This window comes from Anabas testudineus, chromosome 22 (genome assembly GCF_900324465.2).
Source record: "Anabas testudineus chromosome 22, fAnaTes1.2, whole genome shotgun sequence".
Taxonomy (NCBI): Eukaryota; Metazoa; Chordata; class Actinopteri; order Anabantiformes; family Anabantidae; genus Anabas; species Anabas testudineus.
In genome coordinates this window covers 7,715,226-7,740,254 of record NC_046630.1, presented here as the reverse complement: position 1 = coordinate 7,740,254, position 25,029 = coordinate 7,715,226, and the positions used below count along the sequence as shown (strand labels likewise).

The 25,029-nt window shown below is 39.8% G+C and overlaps 2 protein-coding genes across 3 annotated transcripts in view; one reads left to right on the top strand and one right to left on the bottom strand.

Moving 5' to 3' along the window:
- The window catches only part of myo10l1 (myosin X, like 1), a 43,160-nt gene extending 26,569 nt beyond the window's left edge, over positions 1-16,591 (bottom strand). Inside the window, 2 exon segments of the mRNA XM_026340170.1 lie at positions 16,068-16,256; positions 16,424-16,591. Of these exon segments, the coding sequence (XP_026195955.1) occupies positions 16,068-16,256; positions 16,424-16,591 (357 nt within the window).
- On the top strand, positions 16,043-24,806 carry atg9a (ATG9 autophagy related 9 homolog A (S. cerevisiae)). 2 transcript variants are annotated; one of them, XM_026339957.1, is made up of 20 exons: positions 16,043-16,224; positions 16,514-16,569; positions 17,559-17,708; positions 17,825-17,868; positions 17,972-18,036; positions 18,176-18,325; positions 18,607-18,748; positions 18,874-19,014; positions 19,257-19,377; positions 19,532-19,707; positions 19,798-19,920; positions 20,046-20,233; positions 20,698-20,851; positions 21,099-21,278; positions 21,415-21,627; positions 21,746-21,978; positions 22,263-22,380; positions 22,498-22,768; positions 23,030-23,175; positions 23,288-24,806. In XM_026339957.1, exons 3-20 carry the CDS (start codon positions 17,606-17,608, stop codon positions 23,294-23,296), a joined length of 2,577 nt encoding a protein of 858 aa, XP_026195742.1. In that variant the 5' UTR covers positions 16,043-16,224; positions 16,514-16,569; positions 17,559-17,605; the 3' UTR covers positions 23,297-24,806. The 2 variants fall into 2 exon arrangements, with proteins under 2 accessions (XP_026195742.1, XP_026195743.1); XM_026339958.1 differs by having other exon boundaries at positions 16,043-16,363.
- Positions 24,807-25,029: the final 223 nt, after the last annotated feature.

Sequence of the window (25,029 nt, the reverse complement as noted above, 5' to 3'; positions counted from 1 at the left end):
CTTCTTTCACAGTTTTTCTCTCCTCAGCAACTCTCTATATATAGACCCCTCACTCCTCTCTCTGTATGTAGACAGTCAGCCTGTCTCGCCCCTAACTCCAACGTGTCTGCCTGGCAGATTCCACCACACAGAGCTACTATAATGATGGAGATGCTGTGACTTGACCTGATAACCTCTCCAGCCCAAGGCTCTGTGCTCACAGTCCTTCAGTACATCCTGTTTTAACTGATTAAATTACCTCCCATTCCAGTTGAACATTTAATACTAGTTTTTAGCACTGACCCTAAAGGACACAGAACACATAGCTTATGTAGACCATTCTTGGCACCTATATTAATACTGTTGCCCCTCTGTAAAAACACATATTATTCCTCATTATTAGAGGAAAATAGGAACATCCCCAGGCTTCTTTTTAGCACTGTAGCCAGGTTGACAAAGAGTCATAGCTCTGCTGGGCCTAGTATCCCCTTAACTCTCAGCAGCAATGATTTCATGAATTTCTTTACAAATGAAATCATAACTATTAGAGAAAAAATTGATCAGATCCTCACTGCAACCGGCATGGATGGTTTTGCATGCACAACAGCTTTAGATTTATTTGTAAGACCACATTTACACTTAAACCACTTCTTTCTCGTAGATCATGCCGAGTTAATTTCAATAATTAATTCATCTACAACATGTCTCTTATACCCGCATCTGCTCAAACATATTTTACCTTTCACTAGCACATCCATATTAGAGTCCTATACTTTTCTACTCCTAAATTCATACAAGATAAAGTTATTATGTTTGGTCCTAAAAACCTCAGAGTCATGATGTCTAATCATGTTCTTACCATAGATGATATAACAATGGCCTCAGGTAATACTGTGAGTTATCTTTGACCAGGATATCTCCTATACATCATACATAAAGGAAATCTAGAACTGCCTTCTTCTACCTGAGGAATATTGCTAAAATTAGGAGCATCCTCTCTCAAAGTGATGCTGAAAAACTAGTCCATGCATTTTTTACATCTAGACTGGACTATTGTAATTCACTATTAATAGGATGTCCCAGTAACTCCTTTAAATGTCTCCAGTTAATCCAAAATGCTGCAGCCAGAGTTTTGGCTGGAATTAGCGAGAGAGATCATATTTCTCTATATTAGCTTCTCTCCATTAGCTCCTTGTGAAATCCACAATAGAGTTTAAAACACTTCTTCTCACATGTAAAGCACCTAATAATGAAGCTCCAACATATCTTAAAGATGTTTTTAGCTCTTTCTTCAGCCTTTTACATTATAGTTTTTGTCCTTGGCTTAGATATTTGCTTGCTCTGTACCTCACTTATAAGTTGTGAAAAAAGCATCTGCCAAATAACTAATTGTAAATCTAAAATAACTAATTGTAAATGCTTTTGCTTTCTCTCTCTCTCTATCCGTCTTTCCTTTACATTAAATAGTCTCTAGTCCCAGATCAATGTACTTTACCTGAGCCATGTGCAATCTCCGGCACACATGCAATGAAGAGGAGACGGTTATAAATGACCTGCCAGCATTACAACCTGCACACACCAACAACTCTTCCTCTTCTTTGTGTCCTCCTCCCTTCCCCCCATCTACTACTGGCTCAGACAGATAGAAATTGCCATGCATGACAACAAACTCTGAATCCTTCTCTGTGTTAAAACCTAATATGAAAACAACTTCTGTTGCTACTCTCTCCAAACCGTTCCACAGTCCAACCCCGGCTTTCATCTCTGTCCATCACATTTCATCATGCTCCATTACACCTCAGCCAACCTCAGTTGTTAACCTCAAACACAACCCCTGACCTCACAGCTCAGGCTGCACTCTAATGGGTGTTGAAAGATAACCTAAACATCCTGCTTAAGAAATGCTATTTGCTAAGTTCCTTTGTGCACGGTAAGAGTACAGATGTCCAGCTCTATAGTTGCCATTTTTAGTAACCTAATGCATTAAAAGGTGTCCGACTGGCAGATATTCTGATTCAGTATGTCTGAGTATTGGATTATTAAGATAAGTATTCAGTTACAAAGCTGGTTTGCAGGAGTGCTAAGCAGAATTTTATGCAGGAAACAAACAAACTTGACACAGTTTTTTCAGACTAACAATGTTTTCTTATTGCATTACTTTACAATACATGACTGTCACAAAGAAATTTAAGATTCAAAAGATTTATTTGTCACATGCACTATATATAAATAGAGGTAAGGTCATTTTAAGTGTGATGTATCATCGAAAGAAAGTCCTGAGACTTTCACACTTCAGCATAAACAGAATCCAGTTGAAGCGCACTTAATAAACACTAAACACTAACTGTAGAAAAAAGAAAAATCCGGTTCTTCATAAATGCAGAAATGAAAGAAATTAGAAGACTTAAAAAGGCAGAAAAATCTTGACCATCTAATAATCCTTCATTATTGAAGACATAAGAGAGAATATCCCCCGAGCATTTGGCCCAGATGCTTGAACATCTGTATGCGTGTGTGTGTTGTGTGACAATGGCCTTGTTTCTGCTCAGGCAATCTCATGGACACCTGTGCCATTTGATTCAGGAATCAGCCCGGAGACAGTCACTGATTAAAGACCCCTCACACCTCAACACACACTGATGAATCTCAGAGGCAAACATATAATCTGTGTCTGCATGCATACAAACACACACACACACACACACACACTCACCAAACAGTGCACTCAACAGTCACTTAACTGAACATCAATATACCTTGTTATATAAAAACACACAAACACAAACATCCATCTTAACCACTTTTCCTATTAACGCTGTGACACGTTTTCAGTCTATCACAGTATAAAAATAGCCAACCATTTACACCTATTGGCAATGTAGAATCACCAGTTAATCTAATTGCATGTCTTTGGATTGTTGTAGGAAGCCGGAGCACCCAGAAGAAAATCACACAGGCACAGGGAGAACATGCAAACTCTACACAGAAAGGCACCAGGCACCTATTCAAATTGTACAAATGTATTCAACATTTAGTCATGAGTCATGATTTGCTCCAGTTACTCCAATGCAATGTAAAATAGGAGCAACATTTGTTGTTGAACAAGACCAAGGGTGTGTCTTTGCAGGAGGCGTTCATTGTCTCAAAGTTGTGAGGAAAATATAGGTTTCTATTTCAATCAATGCGGCTGTCTACACAGGCTGTGTTATATTCATATTTGAATCACAATATATCCTTTTAGCCGCAAGCCAATTCTAATTTTTGAGTATAGTTTTCAGTAAAAAAAACAAAACACAAGTAGCTCAAATACTATCAAACTGAAATGTTAACCTGATGATGGTGAAACAATAAATGTTAATGAATCAGTAGGAGGTAATAATTCATTGATATCTAATAGAAATTGACATATTTCATGAAATAATTTAAGTTTTGACCTTATAATGCCACTAAAGGAGATGTTGGGGGATCACCAGCATCATTCGAAGTCATTATCTAAAGATGAGGAATGTCTCTGTACAAAACTCCTCCAATTGTTGTTGAAATACGTTTACTACTTTTATTTTTATGAACAGAAGATGAAATTAAATAAAAATAAAAAGGAGAATACAGAAGAATGACACATAAACAAATGGAGACAGAAAGAGAGAAAAGACGTGACTCACAGGAGCAGAGGCAGCATCTGACAACCTGGCTATCAAGGACTGACAGGAGAACAGAGACGAGGAGACTGAGGACCGAAAGACGCCAAAAAGAGACAATGGTGATGATGAAGTAGGAAGTTCACAAAATATACAGTATAAAATAGGTGGCAAAAAAAGTAGAGGAGGCTGAGGAAGATGCAGACCAACACAAATGAATAAATTATGGCAGAAACAGCTGACAAGTCACCAGCTAATGGAAGGTAACTAATGACTAGTACGGACGTGGGAGGACACGGGAGGGTCTCTGGAGACTAAAGGTCATGGGTGCATTTACAGATGACTTTGAATGAGTGCATGTGTTTGTCTGTGCCTCTGTCTGTGAGCTGTAATATCTACAGCTGCTTCGACCTGGTCACTCCACATCACAAAGCACAATAATTAATAATTCAACATAATAATATCTTCTCCAGTCCACCTGCTTTACAGGGCTATTTCTCACAAACTCTCTCTGCTTCACTGTCTTAGTGTTTACACCTTATGACACTTCAAATTCAAAAAGCAAGAAGAAAAATAAGATTCTGCACCATATTTATTGATTAGAAAACATCAAATCTCCATTCTCACCACGTCCTATGATGGATGTGTAATAAGAGAGTGGATGTGGGAATGATTATAAGTGCTCATGTAAGTTAATCAGGCGAGAAGAGGAGGGACAATCCTGTCACTGTCCATCTTTAGTAGAGGGATAATTTAGTTTATTTAGTAATTGATGTTATACGGCCAAGTAGAGCCATGTTTCCAACTGATCGTGTCTGTAAGTGTAAACTTAACTTGCTGCTCACTTCTTTGGAAATAATATCATTCTACCTTGTTATTAAATATACTGACTTCATGTGTTTGCTGAAGGGACTATTTTCTAACGCTACTGTGATAAAGCTCTTTGATTCATCTTCATTAGTGCAGCCCGGCCCGTGTCAGGAACCTAAACTGTGTCAGTAATATTCCATTAAAGGTGATAACACAATCAGGACAGCAAGGCTTTCAGCAGATTATAGCAGCTGGAAGGAGAGCAACAACATGTGTCGGGGATGAGCATGAGCGGGTGTCACCTGTCCTATATGAGTCACATCTGTCAGTGAAAGAGATTGCAGTTGAAATCCAACTCTGAAGGTATGAAAACATCTAGGGACAAATGGAAACATGTCGAATAGTCAAAACTGACAGCATCATTTAATCCTCAGGGATGTAATTACCTTTAAATTTATGTGTTATATGATGACTCACTATCATTTGTGTCATCATAGTCAACATCCCTGCTCCTTTTCAGAAGCTTTCCAAACCAACAGAATGGCCTCTTCTTTATTTTGTTATGAAAAACTTTCACTAATTTCACCCACTGATCAAGTCAAAGCTCTCTCTCACACAGCTGCTGTAGCTACAGAAGTGCTAAAGGCTTTTTAGTGCACTGTGTCCCCTGTTTGGCTGCTTTACTATTATTCTGGAGTATGTGAAGCTTTAGACCGATAACCCTTTAACCTGTCCTGAATTCCAAAACAAACACATGGATGATTTATCCAAAGTAAACCAGATCAGAGTCTACTGCTGAATTACAAGCAGGGATAAAGGCAGCTGTTAATGTCATTTTGTGTGTACAGTATGTTTGTGTGTGTGTGTTTGTGCAAGCGTGTGTTGGTACGCTGCAAATCCTCTTTGAGAGGCCCGCTTTGAGCAGTCTGCTAATTATCACATTCTCTCTCATCTTGGATTAAACTACAGTAGCACACTCCCACCCCCACCTACACCCTGGCAACAAGGCTCCACGGCAACAGTGTGGAAACAGGGCACTATGGGAACCCACTCTTCTAGGCAGTGGTGGATTCTGGGATGTTTAGGTGGAAATGATTGTTGAGTCTGCAGTTTATTTGTTTTGCTGTAACATAAAATAATTTGGGATTATTATTTTCTATATATAATTTGTGTTGTTTCTAAATCTAAAGTTCTACAGACAGTGGATGTATCTAATGACTTGGTAATTGCAGCCCTGGCCATTAATTTAACTAGTAGTGAAATAATCATAATCATAATCATAATCATAATACCAATGTAAAAGTAATACTAATACTATGTTGCTGAAGCTACTAAAGGTGGAGCTACCTTTAACTAACCTAATCCATACAGTATTAGATGTAATAATACGATGGAAATCGTATTATTATACTGTGTTTTGTACTATTAATTAGATTCTGAAGAGAAAATAATAACTATAGTTTTCAAATAAATGTCATAGTGAGTGAGTATGAGTGAAGCAGCAGAAAATGGAAATACTCAAGTAAATTAACCAACACTAACTGATATCAATTGTAGGTCATGTCGCCCATCTCTATCACAGATAAGACAATCTTTTCAAGAGAAGTGTGGAATTCTGGGAGATGATGTTTCGTTCACACAATGTAAAATAGCTTTAATGCAACTTGACTGAAAAGCTCAGACACACCTACACATGCAGAACAAGAAGGGGAATGTGGCAAGAGGAGGGGATTTGAACGAGAGGAAAGACAGACCTGAAAAAACGCCTGAAGGAGGAGGAAGACTGGCAGAGCAGCACTCAAAGTGGTTGGTTGAGCGAGATGGAGAAGCACCAAGCTAGTGGCCGCGGGGAGAGAGAGAGCATCAGAGGGAAAGGAGAAGAAGAGAGAGAGAGAGAGAGAGAGGAGCCAAACTCATGCAGCTCCTGAGCAGAACAAATGTGTTTGGAGCTGCTGAATGTAGGTCACACATCTCCAGTGACTATTCCCTTCCCTCCACTGAACCAGCTTCCTGCAGTATGCACTTCATGCAAAATCCTGCATAATTTGGTCCACAATCAATAGAAATGGGCTCTGCTAAATTTACCCCTGAGGATTTTTTCATCAAAATGCATTAGACGAAAGAAAGTGGGGATTTTTTGTGCAATTACAATACACCTGATTTGTTCGAACTGCAAAAAAAAAAAAGAAAAAATCACAAATATGGAAGCTGCTTGAATATTTGTTGGTGTGTTTGCATGAATGTTTAACAGCTTATTTGGAAGCATCTGTATAGAACGCAGTTGCATGATTAATATTTTACTGCAGAGCCAGTTCTTTGCAGGAAAAATCAACTTTAGTGAGCTTCAGAATTATTTATTGCTCTATAATAATTCTTAGTATGGGAAGCAGTGGTCACTCAACAAATCGCTGAGTAGTAATTTATAGTCAGAGGGAAGAGCAAAGACAGGACAGAGGATGATAGGTATGATAGAGCAGCAGCAGGTTTGATATACACGTGTCACTGCATCTTCTTTCCACATTCACACCTGTCTGTCTCCTTTTTATCGAGTGAGATTGTTTTGTGACTAAAAACTAGTCCAAAAACACACCATCACAGACAGAAATCGACACCCAAGAGACCAAATAACATGTACCTTCCCAAGAAGTACACAACCGTACACACAAACATGTGATGAGAGGAGGGAACATTAATAGTTTGTGATGTAAATGCAGCTTCTGCTGTGGTAAATATATGAGATTTAAAAAGAAGTTAACCCTAATATAGGAAAAACACACAACAAAACAAGCAGTGTATGTTGGTACTGGAGTCATTTTAGTTCTTTAAGCAGTGGTTTTAGGCTAAGTAGAAGAAAAAGTAACACAAAAATAAATCTGGAAATGTATCATGCAGTTTTGTAATAGCTTTAATATCACTATAGATTCTCACTGTCACTGCTTATTTATCCCCAGGAGTAACTTTTCATATGCATGTTTTCAGCTACGATAAACAGAACATGATTTTTGTTTGCAATGTTACTACAAGGGGGATTATACAGTAGTCTAATGCCACCTGACATTTCATGCTTGGCTTGCTGGCCAGCTATCATGTTTTCTGCCTGGGTTGAGAGAGAGAGAGACAGAGAGAGAGAGAGGTCAGCTGTTCACTCATTTTGGTTTAAGGGATATACTGACAAATTGAGGAATGCGGCAGGGATATAAGATTGAGGGATGGAGAGATGAAGACAGCAGAGGAATGAAACTAAGTGGATGTTGGACGAACACCTGACAGGACTCCACTGCATGAAGTCATGCTTCTGGTTATCAGATATGCAGTTTATGCAGGACTGCAGGCCTGAACACCATAACTCAATTAGTCACTCCATTTTCATGTCTCACATAGGCTTTCAGAGTCAATGTGTGGGGCTGCAGGGCTGGTTATATGGTGGTCTCTGATCAATATATTATAGACAGACTAATGGGAAATGGAACAGGAGAGATGGTTGTTACACTTAACTGTTGCTGGATCAGCAACTGAGTATGTCATGCTATCAGTTACCTTTTTTATTAATATGGCTCATTCGGGCTAGGACTTAAAACTATGTTCCCCAGAAACATCTAGAACAGAAGGTGCTGGCATAGACACCATTGCTCACTGTGGCCCAGGTGTCCACCCATATACCACACATCCACTCACAGACGCCAATAAATGGAAATACATCACTGCTAAAGTGAGGGGCATTTAAACTCAAATCAGATTAACTTAAGAGGCAGGAGGATGAGAAGTTATTGGCATCGAAACCCACAAACAAGACGGCGTTTCATGAGATTGCGTGGATGAGTGTCAGCACATGTCTCTGAATGATGCGTGCTGAGGAAAACACAAATGAAATGAAAGGAAGGGAAGAGATAAGAGGCTTGCATCTTCAGAGGGGGGTGGGTGACAGTACAGTCTAAAATGAAGGAAGACGAAAGAAACCAAGAGACACCAGTTAATTACTTCATTGCTAAAATGTTCACCAATTTGGATTTTGATGGAGAAAACATCAGTTCTGGTTCTGTAACCAGGGCAATAGTTATATCTTATTAATCCAAGCAAGTGAGAGGTGAAATCTGAAGAGGCCTCTGAGGCGTTTCCCAGCAGCCAGTGGAAGAATGTGAAGTAGGCTGAGTTGATAACCATTGATTTACCTAATATTCAATTATGATTCCAGTGTTAACCACTGATCTTCTGTTTCATCAATCCACATACATGCAAATACCCCTCATCCTCCCCCTCCTCCTCTTTTCACTTTCCACATAGCCACCCTCCTCCTACTCCTCCTCTTGCATTCCCGCAGCCCCGTACCGGCCCATACCCAACCATGGATCCTTATTTCTTCCCATTCACAGGGCACCATAACCCTAAAGAAAAAAGGCATTATAACAGCAGCATGGTGTGGGAGGGCTGTTGCTTAAGGCCAACACGGTCTTCCCTCGGTTAACAGATTGGCTTTAATCCGAGAACCAGCCTTATGGATGCAAAACCCAGTGTCAGCTCTCGTTTGGCCAATTTATCTGCGGCTCTGCTCTGAATTTATTCACTAGTCAAGCCGGTAGCCAGGCTCTGATGCTCTGCAGTACTAATGAAATACATACGGTGTTTAGTTTATTTCCAATCGATATGTGCATAAACACGCAATGATACAGGCCTGTTTCTTTTCTAGGGAACGGCCAGGCTGGGTTCCAGTCGAGGAAAAGCAGTACCTGCCGTAACCAAACCCGACGTGCATCAAATAGCAAAAAAAAAAACAATCTTTTACCGTGGTTCATGCATTGGTGCAAACACAGGCAATGACACGGCATGAACGTTTCAATCTGTCGTTAATGCTTAGCTCAATATTACTGTCACTTGACACATTCTCCTTGGCTTACCTCTGCAAAAAACGCCTCCATCCTCCCTACTCCTCCCAGACGACGCGCGCCGGCCCAGCAGAGCGCAGACACCGGCTCCGGTTTCAGGTGCGCAAATCTCTCCAAATGAACGGTGAGCGTTTTTCTCGAGACAGGGGAAAGGCAGCGGTGCCTCTGTGTTGGTGTTTCCCATTCACCAAGCGTTTATCTTCATCTCCGAAATGGTTCAATGGCTCAAACACACCTCGGCTCTATGCGCAAAAAGCCACATGAGAAAAAATCCAAGGAGGCTGTGATGAAAAATAAAAAAAATGTCCACGCCGGGATCCGTGGGAGGAGTGCTACATGAAGCGCCCAGGTTTTCCAGGTCTGCCTCGTTTCACTGCTTGAGTGTGTGTGCATGTGTGTGTGTGTGTGTGGACGTGTGTGTGTGTGTGACGCTGTGAGTATTATGCGCTGGGCAGAGAGAGAGGACCAGTCGGGGCCACAATGAGCTTGACGCTGCCCGCCGTACACACCGACGGGGCGGTGCGAACAGAGCCTCCTCCAATACAAAACACACATCCAGCTCACACACAGGGAAGATGTAGGGCGTTGTATTGTAGGTTTGAAGCTTTACTGCCGTGGTTAACACTGGGTCAACATCTGGATTTTCCTCCAGTCAGAAATATCAGTTCTTGTGTTATCAGGTATTCCATCGTTGGGGATGTTAGTGACAACCAGAACAGATGAAAGAGCCTGTGTGTGTCCCACTTGGCCCAATTACAGGTGTTGATCCTGAAATGAACCAGATTGCAGCAAAAGAACTAGCATGTCAGCTTTCATGTAGCCATGATCCCTGGCAGAAAGGACTAAAAGAGGATTTATACAAAATAAGGAAAGTAGGAGCCCTCTTAGGTCTTAATACATAGGAGCGAAACAGCTGCTGTTGTCAGGAGGGATTCAACACGGTGCTCAAAGCTTTGTGATAAGTACTTTCTGATAAGTTGTAACCAATAGATTTATTATTTAGGACTGGATTCTTTAATGTTCTATAAAAGGACAGTAGAGGATCTGCACCAAAATCTATTTATTAGAAAAATATGAAGATTATTCACCTACATTACTGACCTGGATTATTGTGTTGTATTCTATAGCTGCAGGCTTAATCTTTGTTACCATTTATAAACCTAAAACAGGTGATCAGTTTATTCTACCTATGACTAGTAATATCTAGATGCAAAATATATACTGCAATCACATTTCACAGTTCCTAAAAATTAGTTCAGATCTGCATGCCTGACTGCATATAAATAAGTTACAACACAGTGAAAGAAATCCCTCAAACACTCAATGAAATGATGTCTAAATTAGCCATGAGGCAGGAACTGTCAGCAGTAGTCAGTCTAATGCTTCTCCAAAACCAGACTCACAAAGAGAAATAGTGAGGAGGGAGATTTAATATTTCTGTATGATCTTTTCTAAAAAACCTCCCCCTGGTTGCATAGGAGGAAAGAGCTTGGTTACAGGGTTAGTCAGAGGCCCTGTAGGGTGAAAAATGATATGTCACGACATACACACACATGTGTGTTGTGAGATATTACACACATATACACTGGAACAGAAAGAACAGCAGGGGTAAAACACCTCAAAATCAAGGATGATAACAGCAGAGTCCCCAAAGACACCAGTTTATATGAATGAGGTGGAAATGGATAGACAGCTGGTTTATGTGATTTAGACCATGCAGGATTTATTTTCTCCTCTTCAGAAGAGCCAGGGGCCAGGTGCAGCTATCAGCAGCCCAGCAGGCTGAGGCCTCTCTGGGGTGCAGTCTGTTCCTCCCGGAGCCCTGGAGGTACAGAGGGGGGCCTCCTGTATGCATGTGTGGAAGTATTATTTAGCTGTACTTCCATCTTCATCAGGGAGACAGTTCAAAAGGTAGATCCAACAATGGGGCCCCATCTTGTTAGAAGTGTCTGTGTCTGTAGGGGGTAGAGGCACACACACATATGCACATACACAAACATTCAGGAAATTAGAACTGATCTTCATAATCTTTAATATGTACAGGCCTTGAGGGGAAAAGGGAACTTGTGTGGTAAACCTGAGACTTGAAAGAAGAAAGATGGTCTGGACTTACACTGGAGTAGGAAACAAGGTGGGCATGTAGACACTTAATGGAACAACGCTCCATGTAGAAAGGCAATTAAAAAGTTAGCTAAGAATTCCACCATTTAATTAATTGTCTATGATAGCTAGCAGTTGCTGGATGACAATAATTATGAAGACAATAACAATGATGGCAATGGTTATGATGAGGGGGGCAAACAATAAAAAATGTTAATAATAACATGCCAGTGTGGTATTACAACACATTACACTTGGAAGATGAGGAGTTACTGTAAATACTGCTGCTTTTGCTGGTTTACTTTAATGACATAGGGTTAAAAAAATGGTAATGTTTATTTTGTGGAGATGCATTCAGGTGCTACAGCCTACTTGTTGACACAGAACTCTCTCACTTTGATTATCTGGCCAGCATCAGTCCTAACAAATCATAATGGACATAATAACCTCTGCTGTTTTCTCAGAGATGTTTCTTTTAAATTTTAATGATGCCCTGCTCTGGATGCAGGCATCATTTGCCATTTTGTGTGAAAGCTGGAGATTGATATTCTTGTTGTATTAGAAGATTTTGAACAGACATTGAAATGAGGTATGTTCCATTTATAGTATACCTTTGACACAACAAGACATTTGAAAACATGCCATTGTCCCTTGTGACATCTTTACTAGGCTATTTTCTGACATTTGATGCATTGACTAGTATTAATTAGAAATTCAAACGTTAATCTTCAAGTTGTAGCCATATAGTGTCAAGTAACACTGATTGATGATGACTGATGATTTAAAGGTCTTTCAGAAAAATGGATGATAGATTTGTCTTTACCAAACGCCTCCCAGCTGGCACTGTGGGGTGCATAAAACAAGTGCTCTGGCCATCTTTTTAACTACTGTAGTTCTGCATGGAAGTCAATAGACCAAATACAACAGAAAACATCCCTGAAGTGCAAATAAAAAGGGTGATGCTGCTATTTGTAATTACATGTCTCAAAGACATCTGACATTCACTTGTGTACAGGAAGACACACGTGCTTTGAAAAACACACACATTAGAAAGTCTGGGCTATTTAATTATCATAACTATGACAACACTGAGACTGAGTGACCCACAGCAGTAAATTGTGAGATTGATTTTGTTCCCAGCGAGTCACAAGCACAACCTTGCCTACTCATTTGACCACGGCTTTCTGTCTCAGTTTCTCCTTGATGCCCTCTTCTCCTCTTACTGTTACACTGTGTGTGTGTGTATGTGTGTGTGTGTATGTGTGTGTGTGTGTGGGTGGGTGGGGTAGGTGTTAATCAGAGAAAAGTGTGTCTTGAGGACAGATTCCCAATAGGTTCGCTGATTCTGTGGCTGAAATGCAGACAGTGTACTAAAGAACACAAATCTGAGGCCAGCCATGGATGGTGCTGAATCATATACTTGCAAGGACATCTCCTACCAAACAAGACCAACTTGAAGCAAACCACTGGCATTTCATTGTGTCGATGGTATGTCAACATGTGTGCAGACATTATGTGTTGCACATACTCAAAGGTTTCACTCACAGTCAATCCGCTTTACAACCCCAGCATCCATAAATCTCTCTCCATTCATGACCCTCTTTCTCTTTCAGTCATCTTCTGTGAGCCGCCTCTCTCACTCCAGACATGTGTGTTTATGGCTGTTTGAGAGGACACGCTAAATCAAAGAGATGCAGAGTGTGAAATGCTCTGATTGATCACCAACCATATTTTTTACTGGTTAACTGGTAAAATAGGACAATCCGAAACAACGCCTGGGGCCTCCCGTGGGCTTTTAAAAGGATCTCACAGACAAAGGTGCATTGATTAGTCCTGTCTGCTATAGTATAATGTTTGGTGTGAAATATAGAAACTTTCTAATATTGCAGTATTATAAATGAACCAGCTTAAAATTTCTTAAAAGAAAACTAAACTTAAACCTTATGTCTATCCCCTACTACATTATAGTATTTTAGCATGCCTGTCACCCTTGTGGCAGGTCACCACTTATAACTGCAGCAGCTGTATTAAAAGCCTGTTTTCATCCATCTAAATTATGTTTTATAGTGCTCATAATAACATACAAACACACACATGCAATATTGAGCAGATGAGGTTACTTAGTCTCTCTAATTTGATTCATTTTGAATTACCTCCCAACATTAAACCATTGTCAGAGGAAGGAGAACACTCAATGGCATGTTACTATCCACAGCAGCAACATTTCAACATTACTCACTCAGATTCTTGACAACACACAAACACATGCAAGGAAACCAGCTTTCGATTTTCGTTTGCTTTCATTTGACCATAATGGTCATAAGGGGGTGTAGCAAAGCTGTAACTACAGAAACTATGCAGACTGGTGTGGGAGTTCAATCCTTGGGGGGAAGCATACTGAACGATAGGACATTCATGTCCTCAGAGGGTGACATGACCTGATCTATATGACTAATGCAACCTACACAAGTCATGGCACACAATTTGGAAAATAAAAGAGGGCTGAAGAAGGTCGTCTTTGAAGAAACTTACTGACCAAGCTTCTTCTTAAATTGGCTTAAATGTAGGTCCAGCAGACCATGGAGAAAATTATTACTGCAATCTGGAGATAGGTGTAGACTACTTAAAATCATTTTTAAACACTGTCAGAACAACAGTGCTGTATCAGTAAATGAAAGTCTGACCTTCTCTCCTGCTCTACAATTTACAATTATTTAGACACCACACATTTGTTTGAATATAACACATATCTATCCTAACTAAAAAGAACATGTACACTCACCCACATATACAGCATCTCCTATTAATTATGAGATAATAATTCTTAAATCAATATTTAAGAATTATTTCTCGACTGGACCAGCAACAGATAAACACAGTAAAATATTATAAAACTGCCCCAGGTCATAGGAAAGAAGATGAGCAATGATTAAAAATTTAAAGAGATGTTTGGAGCTGTACATATAGATTGTGTGTTTATATTGTATATCATCTGTATTGGATTTCAGTGGGTGCATATACAGAAAGAGACATGATCTAATCAAATAGCTCTAGAGAGATGACTTCATCCTGATTCTCTTTTCCCAACCCCCACCCAAGTACCCCACCTGACACACTTCGCCCCCACCCCATATTAACCCAGAACCACCCATGGGTTGTATGGCAGCATGACAGCAAGTCTTTGGACCAAATTAGCTGTCAATGCACCCCCCTAATTCCCAACAGACAGTGGGGTAATTTAATCAGTCGGCTATAGCCTGCAGCAAAGCACACACACTTACATACGCACAATAGTACAGGATTATTATATATTTCAATAACAAAAAAGAATAGTTATTTAATTTTTATCTGGACTAAAGAGATCTTGTATTGTGTGTAATTGTGCAATAAATTAAATAATATGACATAAAACACTTGGTAGAGAAAGGGATATGAAATGTTTATTTGCAATATTTATTATATAAATATCAACATGTCATGATATTTTCACCAGAAATATTGGTTTAAATTACTTTTAAATTGTATATCACATCTACATTTCAGTAACTGTTTGGTATGTGTGAGATGCTTGGAATATACAGTACTTTTTCTTGCTGGATTAATCTGAATGAAGCTTAATCCTAATCAGAAGAGATTAAATTACCCAGATCACTATATTAACTGGATTACACAGGCACGCCCTGACTCGAGACACCCCTACCCTTTTTAAAATCTCTATCTAACCGGCATACACAAACAAATAGACGGTGTCAGAAATAGTTTTCTAAAACAACAGGTGAAAAGACAAACAGGATGCATGAAAATGTGATTTTAGAAGTGCAACAACATATAATATATGACAACACAATTGTTGAGTCTCTAAAGTGAGTAACACATATTGTGTATGTCCATCATACTGTATTTGTCTGTGTGGTCTAACTACTCATTCATTCCCTTCTGTCATGGGAGGCTGGTTAGTAAAATTGCAGTCGCACTCCATACCCTAAAAATACACACACACTCAAATAAACACACAGTGTTTGGAGTTAACACTGTAACAGTGACACAGTGAACAAAAGCCCAGCTGTCACTCCAGCGACTTAACAATCATATATGAATATTCATGGCAGCACCGAGCGACAGAAGGCAGACTTGGCTTTGCAAAGCATCAACACTGTAGAGCTCTGTTTAAGCCCAAGTAAATATTAATCCTTTATTATGCTATTACTGGAACCTATATTGCGTGCAGGTATCCATGTTTATAGTACAGCAAGTCTTTAGAAGTGATAGCCAAACACTGCTATAAAGGTGTATTCACATAATTCTGTTAAACAGACGAGAAGCAAGTTTTAGAACTGTTAGATGCTGTGACTGTGAAATCACCTGTCAATCCAGGCCTGTATGCAATAGTGACCTGTTTGTATAACTTTATTTTAACACATAGCAATAATATGGTCTGCAACAATTTATTTTTCACAAAAATAAATGCTAAATGACCACACATTTTGTCCTGTTGCATGGACATTTGGACATAAAGTCGACCAGGAGGGTGCAGGAAATTGTTATTTAACAAAATAACAAGGGAGGCCCGCCTCTGAAGGGAAGGAATCTGATTGGCCGCTGGTGAGCTCCTTTTCTGATTGGATAACGCCCCTGTCCATCAGGCGTGGCAGTCACTCACCACACTGCTGGATGTGTCGAAAATGAAACTGGCGTCGAGAGGGGAGCAAGAGAAAACGAAAATAAAACCATTATCACACCAAATCCCCCGGGATTCACGGTTATAACCGAACACAGAGGCGAAACGAGGACCTAACGGTTGGGACTCCGTACGGCAGGTGAGATTTCGTGTGAGGGAGGAAGGCCTCTGCTGTCAAACACGACAACAACAACAACAACACCTGAACCACCGCGATCGTGTTGGGCTCCTTCGTCCATCTTTACCACTTTCAAACTCACTCACCTAAAAAAAACAAAGTAGGATATTGCTGGTGTTTTGTGTGGGTTTAAGTGTGGGGTAAAGTGCATCTTTCCTACCGGAAGCAATCTGGCACAGAGCCCTGTGTTATGGTCGTGGATTAGACTGAAGAACACAGCTTTAAAGGAAACCTCTCGTCCTTTTTTCAGCTTGTCATGTGGAGTAAACACCAGAACTGGATAGGACACGACGCACTGATATGGAGGTAAGCATATTTCTTTAGCCATGTTCTTGTTTTGCTTTGGGTCTTTTATTATGAGTGTGTTTTCGCACCGACCTACAGTATATCTATGAAGAGCCCTTCCTTACTCTTCAGTTGTTACACAAAATGTATTTATTACGTTTAAGTACGCGAGAACACATGTGTAGAGTAAATAAGGTACCTCAATGGGGCTTATAGGACGTCTTTGTGAAGTATTTTTTGCTGTACTTGCTCCCATTAGGTGCCAGTTTTACATTATACTTTGTGTTATTGCTGCTCCACGCCAGTAGGGGGTGCTGTTATTAAGTCTGGATGTATGAAGACTTGTGAAATCTGTGTCTATGATCAAATTGGTTGGATTAAGTTGCTGTTAACTTGACCTGACCAGATGCCACATACAGTGGCTCTAACATGTGTCATGTTCCATACCATTTACAGTTATCACAGTCTCTGATTGCTCCCAGGTCCCATGTTAAACACGTTATGTTCTTTGGACAGGTTTTTTAAGCCCACGTTTGTTTACAGTATAACGTCCTATTTGAAGATAAAGTCATTTCTACAGGCTTTGTTGAATAAAGAGACTGCCCTTTAACTAAGGCATGCAGTTACAAATCTCCTTTGTCAGCAGGAATCCAGCTTCAGGCTTGCTGCTCTGTCAGGGATTCTGACCTCTGACCTCTCCTCAAAGATCAGGCAAACAGAATTTTCCTAAAGACATCAATACTAAAGAATGAATACATCATTAATGACTTACTGTACACTCTTATTATTTTGACGGTAAGGCTGAAGAGCTATGTTTCTTCCATATTTTAAGGTGTGACCCTAAAGTTGTCAACTATGCCAGTGAACATGTCATGTCATAAATACTGACCATTGTAATTTTTTTTACAGATTTGCTTATTATTTATCCTCTTTGTTCTCTTCCCATTATGTCTACTGCTCGTCTGGATATCCTTCCTCTCCTCTCCCTGTGCTTGCTCTCCGTGTTCCAGTCTGTAGCAGTGGGTTGATCTAATTGGTGACTGAATCTACTGTCACTATGGCGCACTTTGACACGGAGTATCAGCGCCTTGAGGCGTCCTATAGTGACTCTCCACCTGGAGAGGAGAACCTGCTCATGCATGTGCCGGAAGGAGTGAAATGTATGCTATGCATACACAAATCAAAAACACACACATACGCACACACTGTTCTCTTTTACAGTGACAGTGATGCTTAACAAGACCTTCATTACTAATTTGTAATAACTCTTTTGCAGCCCAGTGGCACCACATAGAAAACCTAGACCTGTTTTTCCAGAGGATATCCTTTTGTATGCTTTTGGCAAGGATGTCATATACTGAATTTGCTTGCTAATTAATGTGTGCTTCACTGAGCTGACAATACATTCCTTAACATCTTTCACGTCTATAATCTGCACCAGAAGAACGGATTCACCTGTATGCTGCTGGGAGAGATCTTTGAACTGGTGTATGTATCCTGTCCATTATAAACTATATTTTTTTAGAACATCTAGGATCTGATGAATATATTTTTGTTTTAATGTTCTCTTATATTTCTGCCTCTTTCTGTCACGCCCTTACTTTCCTTTTCTCTGAACCACAAACAGTCAGTTGCTGTTTGTGGTTTGCTTCACAGTGTTTCTAGCAAACTGTGTTGACTATGACATCCTCTTTGCCAACAAGTTTGTAAACCACACCGATTCATCAAAAGTCACCTTGCCTGATGCCTTCATTCCAATGGATGTCTGTAGTAGCCGGTGAGTGAGATGCAGTAATTGGTTAACTCATATAATACCTGTGCACACTAAATCTTTACATTGTCTTGTGTAGCTGGAAATGTTTCCGATTTTTTTCATTAATTTGTTATTTCTTTGTCATTTTATCATTTTATTATGTTGTTTCTTAATCTCATGGAATATCTTTTTATTCAAGAATGTAATTTTAAATTGTGATTTTGAAATGCAAAGTTTATAAAAAGCAAAAATATACATGCTGTCTTTGAATGCTGTAATAAACATTTTGATAATTTCTCCCTCAGTATCCGAGACAATGCATTCGTGATTTTTGTGCTGATGATCTCTGGGGTGTTTTGGCTGCATCGCCTAATCAAATTCATCTACAATGTCTGCTGTTACTGGGAGATCCGATCCTTCTATATCAACGCACTGAAGATGACCATGGTGACACAAATATATAATTTGTTTTTTTATTTGAATCATATATAATGTAGCAAGATCCCTTTTAATAACAAAGAATGAGTCATTGTACCCACTGTAGTCACACCCACTGTGCTTTCTGTTTTCAGTCAGAGCTTCCCTATGCTACATGGCAGGAGGTTCAGGCCAGGATAGTGGAAATCCAGAAGGAACACCAGATCTGCATCCATAAAAAAGAATTGACAGAGCTTGACATCTACCACCGCATTCTCCGCTTTAAAAACTACATGGTGTGTCTATTTGTAATACAATCTTACTTGCACTGTTTGGTGTATAAGCAGTATAGTGGCTCACTTAAGCATTCAGACCCTTGTTGCACCTTGTATAATGTTGTAGATTTAAGTTTTAAGTGGATACGAAAATCTATGATGGACAGAAAATCTACAACATTATAAAGTGTGATGCTTCTACTTGCAAGCACAATGACCATTATGTGATCTCAAAGCAAAGCTTTCTTCCTGTTTATTTGCAGGTTGCCATGGTGAATAAATCACTCCTTCCAGTGCGATTTCGCCTTCCTATACTTGGGGAGTGTGTGTTCTACACTCGGGGCCTCAAGTATAATTTTGAACTCATCTTCTTCTGGGGTCCAGGTACTATATGTCTGTGTTCACTGTAATTTATTATACTATGTACTGAACATGTCTTAGTTTCTATACTTTCACATACAGGTGAAACAAAGTGTCTCTTTAAATGCAAAAAAGATGTCTTCTTTGTACACCAGCTTTTTTTTAATCTTTGGTTTAGGATCTCTGTTTGAAAATGAGTGGAGCTTGAAACCAGAGTATAAGAGAGGAGGTAACAGGCTTGAGCTTGCAGACCGTCTAGCATCCCGAATTCTGTGGATTGGAATTGCCAATCTGCTGCTGTGTCCAGTCATTCTGGTCTGGCAGATTCTCTACGCTTTCTTTAGTTATACTGAGGTAATATGTTCAAAGGAGCATTAGAATACATTTTTTAAAAAATATTTTATGGTCATAACATTTGTGTGGTTGTTGTGTGTTTGTACTTAGGTAATTAAGCGAGAGCCTGGTTCTCTGGGAGCGAGATGCTGGTCTCTGTATGGTCGTTGTTACTTGCGGCATTTTAATGAGCTTGACCATGAACTCATGTCACGCCTCAGCAAAGGCTACAAGGTGAGTGAACTACCTCATCCCCTGCCTACTCGGGACTTTTCAGTCATTGACTGCAAAGTTAATAATATAGTCTCTTTCCTCTTTTTCTCTTCCTCTTCTGTCTCCTTTGTTCCTGTTTCATTCAGGCTGCATCCAAGTATATGAACTGTTTTCTTTCACCACTGCTCACGGTGGTTGCCAAAAATGTAGCATTTTTTGCTGGGTCTCTCCTGGCTGTCCTCATTGCCCTGACCATCTATGATGAGGATGTTCTTGCAGTGGAACATGTTCTCTCATCAATCACCCTCCTAGGAGTGTGTGTCACAGTCTGCAGGTAGGGATTAGTGTTACCCTGTGAAGCTACCTGCACTTGGCATATTTCTCAATACACATAAATGTTTTAACTATTTAACCAAAGGATAATATGAACATACAAATGAATCATTCAATAACTAGTAACTAGTCAGGATAACACGAAGGTTTTCACAAGCCTTTTATTTCTTTTTATTTCTTTTTTATAACCACCAGGAGTTGTAATTTAAGCCTTTTCTCTGACTTATTCTACTGAATAGTTGATAAGTACAAGGTTTTCTTCTTTAAGTTACTCCTGACTCCTGAAAAGTCTCAAAAACTGGGATTAATAGCTATGCAACATATTTCCAAAGGAGCTAAGTGTGTAAATGTGATTTTGGTGTCAGCACTTTTAACCTGTTGCACAACAAGTTATTACTTGACATTTCATCATTGAAGATCTTGAGTTTCCAAACTACGTATTTTCTGCCTCTTCTCTCTCTAAAGGTCATTTATTCCTGATAAGCACATGGTGTTTTGTCCTGAGCAACTGTTGCGAGTTATCCTGGCACATATCCACTACATGCCTGACCACTGGCAGGGCAATGCTCATAGATATGAGACCCGTGACCAGTTCTCCCAGCTCTTCCAGTACAAAGCAGTGAGTATAACTTGAATGACTTGAAGAAGACTTGATGTCTCCATTCTCAGATCTTCACAGCTGGTGGCAGCTTTAAATATTTGAACTTAAAGTCACATGTGTTTGTCTTTAGCATCATCATTCAAATGAATGTATGTTTTAAATTACATATTCCAGTTGTTTTGAATACCAAGATTAGCATACCTTTGATTCGCTCGCTGTACTCACTAGTGTATAGTGTTAACCTTTCCCCTCTGTTTGTGCCCAGGTGTTTATTCTAGAGGAGCTGCTAAGTCCAGTGGTGACTCCTATAATTCTGATCTTTTGTCTGAGGAGGAAGTCTTTGGAGATCATTGATTTCTTCAGACACTTCACTGTGGAAGTAGTCGGAGTGGGAGACACCTGCTCCTTTGCCCAGATGGATATTAGGCAACATGGACACCCTGCGGTGAGGGATGGCCACGTTAAGTGTAGCCACATAGGCATGCATAGATTAAAACAACTATTACACTGATTTGTTAAATATGCAAAAGTGAGTGAATGAGTACTTAAGAGTGTGTCCTTACTTTCTCTTCCTTCTGTAGTGGATGTCAGAAGGGAAGACAGAGGCATCTATTTACCAACAGGCAGAGGATGGGAAGACAGAGTTATCTCTGATGCACTTTGCAATTACGAACCCCCAGTGGCAGCCTCCTCAAGAGACCACACACTTCATCAGTCAGCTCAAAGAAAGAGTTCACAGAGAGGCCACAGGGGTTCCTTCAGACACACATCCACTCTCACTGTCAGAGTCTGAAGTATGGCAATAATCTTTCAGTCATGCTCAAATACAGTGATCACAAGTTACATTTCCTTACATCTTCAGAGGTAAAATTAGATGTACTGTCTTTTATCTTACCCTTTTCTCTCTTATAGCCGAGAAGCCTCATTGCAAACCTCTTGGGAGGACCCTCTACATTGGCCTCTGTCCATTTTGGCAGGGATGGCTCTTTAACCAATCATGCGGCAGCTGGCCTAAGCGATGGGGCATCTGCCTTGCGCTCCCTTTCACCAATCAGCAGCAGTCTGCACCTGAGAGGCAGTTTGAGTGCAACACACAGGGGGGCTGGCCACACTTCAGTTGTGAGCAAAGCGATGGCAGGCTCAGGGTTAGAAAATACTTCTTCTGGATTATGTCTCAGCTCCAGTTTCTTTTCATGCTGAATCTTTCTGTCCTACACTAAATATTTACTAAGCTGCTGGATGAAACATGACATATGAAAGCTGATATATTTAAACTCATACCTAACATACGATATTAGTTATTAATATGCTGTATTATAAAATATTAATATAATCTGTATTCTCCCGTCTTTGTCATTGTCTTATCCTTATCCTGTCCCCTCCTATTCATGACATAATTTGTCCACATTTTTGCTCTCTCCTCCTGCAGAACCGATGCCCGAACTGTAAGCTCAGGCAGCAGTGCATGGGAGGGTCAACTCACCAGTTTGGTCCTATCAGAGTATGCCTCCACTGAGATGAGCATCCATGCACTTTACATGCATGAGGTAAGTTCATATGAGCACAAATGTAAAAAGTGGTCTGTTGTTATGTATGAATATCTTCATTTTGGATTCAGTGCATTATACCTCCAGCAGTAACTTTTTTTTTTTTTGTCCTTGTAGCTTCATAAACAACAGTCCCGTGGCGAGCTGTCGCGTCACACATGGCACAGGCAAGAGAGTGATGAAAGTAGTGACAGCATCCCAGATGAAGTAAAAAGTGAACCCAAAACTCACTCTAGAAATTTCCCTCGCTCACACACTTTCCCTACCACTGTTCCCAGTCCTAGTACTATTCCCACTTCAGCTTCAGCCACTGGCAGTACCACCATTGGCCAGGAGGGGGGAACAACACACAGCAGTAGCCAGCGGCGATTTAGTGGACCTAGTACAGGTATGTAACTTTGAGTTATCCTTCTATGTTTCTCACAACATTTGAACAATGTGATCATGAGTTTGTAATCATAGGTATTCTTTTTAATTTTGTATAGAACACAAAAACATTGTCAGTCCTGGTGTAAAAGCGTGCACTTTCCTTAAATTTACCAAAGATGATTTATACCACAATAACTGTACAGATGTCATACAGATAATTGTTTATTGCTCACATTTTATAACTACAGCACTGTATCTTTAACATCTTTCTGTTTTCTAGATTCATTTGGTGCAGGAGGTAAGGTAGTGAGATCAGCCCGTGTGCCCATGGGAGGATGGGCAGAGGACGGCCAGGCAGCAACACGACACCACGAGCCACTTCCAGAGGAGAGCTCGGAAGATGAAATGCCTCCTCACATACACAAGGTGAACACTCTTTGTGTGTGTTGTTGATAATGAAGTTAATTTTTCTGTGTGCCCTGTACGTTGATGGACTTATTTGTTGTCTTTCTCTCTCTCTCTCTCTCTCTCACCATAGGTTACATAGCCAAGCCTGTGAATAGAGTGTCCTAGAGTGTCAGTGTCCTACGCTACATAAATACCCGAATACACATCCTCGTCCTTAACTGAATTGTTCTCCGCGACTGACCATCTGATCTGACATACATCATCTAATCTCTACAGATATTCAATTAATGAAACCCTCTGGACAAGTTTAGTGTGATATCGTCATTGTCCATTTAAAGACAAAGAACTTTTGATTTACTACATGATTGTAACATGCCTAAGCAGGCAGACATGAATCATCTCTGAATTTGTCAGAAGAGGACTTACACTAGCTAGTTATTCATAATAGCCATCAGCTACTGACATCAGATTACACTACTCTTTGTCTCAAAAGATTACATAATGGAAGTGCATGTGTTGCTGCGGTATAAAAATGTAGTGAATAATCCACGTCTGGAGAAAATGTTACCATGGTGTGATTAGTTTAGTTTAAATGGAAAAACATTATTAAAAACAATACTGGCAACACAAAGACTTTCATTGTGTACATCTGCTGTTGTAACAATATGAGGAGGCTGTGTATCCTACCCTGTGCTTTGTATTTCAGCTTGCATTCTGCCTCTGGTAAAAGGAAGGCCTCAAATAGTAAAAATTCATCTGACATTTTTCAGTAATAAATTTTACTTCTTAGGACATTTTAATTGTTTATAAATTATTTGCAATATATATTTAAAGTGTACTTTCTAAAATTGTTGTTGTTGGCTCAGTTTGCACAAACAGTTGCTTGTTTTAAAGAGAAACTGTACAAAGGAGCCCTGTATTCACACAAACAAACACATGCACTGTGTAAATAAATGCTATCAGGTGAAGTTACAGCAATCATACAGAATATCGTAAGGTCAGCATTGTGTTATGTGGTCATATGTGATCATCTTTTCAAACACATTCACACATTTTTGTTTGCAATTCTTTATCTTTCAACAGAACTACTAAGGAATGTGGGAAACAAGGCTCTTTTAAGCATGTAATATTGATGTGTGCCATAGAAAAAGTCTGCAATTGGACTGTAAGACCATCATTCACTCTTTTTTCTGCAGAGTTGTACATTATTGTCACTGTAGGTCACTCCACAGCTGTACTGTACCATGGCCATCCTCCACATCCTGCTAAATCACAGCATGACTTCTCTGTCCCCCTGCCATTAAGCTGCAGTTCTTTAAGAGAAGAATGATGCACTTTAATAATTTCTTACTGCAGAGGGCGTCACTTAACTTGGATTGTTTGTTTTCATATAGTTTATCAAAACTGATGTGCCATGATGAAATGAAGTAAATGAAGGTTGTGTTTTCTGTCGTGCATTCAGGTGGGGATAAAGTTATACTGGCACACTGCTGGACTCCTAATATAGTCAAGGAAGCAGTGATTCTGTGTGGTAAAGTTAAATTAAAAGTGATTTCTGATGGGTTTTTTGTTTGTTTTTGTTTCATAGATCTTGTAAAATACCATTTTGTACAGTTGTAAATTCATCTATTAAAGACAATTATACAGTGTGTAGACTGAAAAAAACAAATTAACAGAACAAAACGACAGCAGCAGTGACTGAGTGATGTGTGTGTGGCTCGTTGTAGTTGATTTACTGCGCATTTATTCTACAGTTTACGGTTAAGTAGTTAGTTTATGAAGACTTTACACAGCTCAGTGTTAGCTGTTAGCAAGTTTAGCATACGGTTGCATGCTACTTTGGGTACGTGCAGCGTTAGTACTTTAAATGTA